Here is a 666-nt window from a genome sequence, read left to right as displayed (position 1 = left end):
CACCACTCCTCACTTCTTAATGAGAAATTTCCACCTCCCCAAACATGTATATTTCCAACTCTGCGCTCCTGCCCCTCACCTGGTTTTTCCTACAGTGGAAATTCACCTCTCTCCCTCATCCATCACCTAGCAACTTCCCCCTCCTTGCATTTGTTACAGAGTGAGACTTTTCCCTTTGTTCTGCCCAATCTGCACATTATCCCTATTTTTCTGTCTGCTACGTTTTTTCTTCCAAACCGCCTTACCCACATGGAACTTCACACTGCCTGTTCATGTCAGAAGGAGGACTCCCTCTTCCTGCTTCTCCTAGTGCAGTCATTCTCTGAGTGTGGTCCCTGGACCAGCAGCATCAGAATCCCCTGGGTATGCCTTAGAAATGCAAATTTTCAGGCCCCACCCCCAGACCTACAGACTCAGAAACTCTGGAGATGGGGCCCTGCCTTCCAGGTGATTCTGATACACACACGTTCAAGTTTGCAAACTTACTGTCCTGGGATAAAGCTTAGCTCCTCCTTATTCCGCTCTAGGTCTCTAAGGCTGGAACTAGCTCCAAATGCACCCAGCCTTTGCTGCAGGGCATTTCTGAAACCCAGAAGACAATATTTGCTAGAGGCAGCAGACGTCTCTGTGGCAACTGATGGCTTTTTCATAAAGGTATTCGATTCC

The 666-nt window shown here is 48.3% G+C and overlaps 1 protein-coding gene across 1 annotated transcript in view; it reads right to left on the bottom strand.

Moving 5' to 3' along the window:
* Positions 1–309, bottom strand: part of RGS8 (regulator of G protein signaling 8) — a 23,979-nt gene extending 23,670 nt beyond the window's left edge. Inside the window, exon 1 of the mRNA XM_011361205.2 lies at positions 246–309. Coding sequence (XP_011359507.1) covers positions 246–251 — 6 coding nt within the window. The 5' untranslated portion in view covers positions 252–309. The remainder of the gene's footprint in view (positions 1–245) is intronic.
* Positions 310–666: the final 357 nt, after the last annotated feature.

This window comes from Pteropus vampyrus, unplaced genomic scaffold (assembly GCF_000151845.1).
Source record: "Pteropus vampyrus isolate Shadow unplaced genomic scaffold, Pvam_2.0 Scaffold65, whole genome shotgun sequence".
Taxonomy (NCBI): domain Eukaryota; kingdom Metazoa; phylum Chordata; class Mammalia; order Chiroptera; family Pteropodidae; genus Pteropus; species Pteropus vampyrus.
This window is presented reverse-complemented; position numbering and strand designations above follow the sequence as displayed.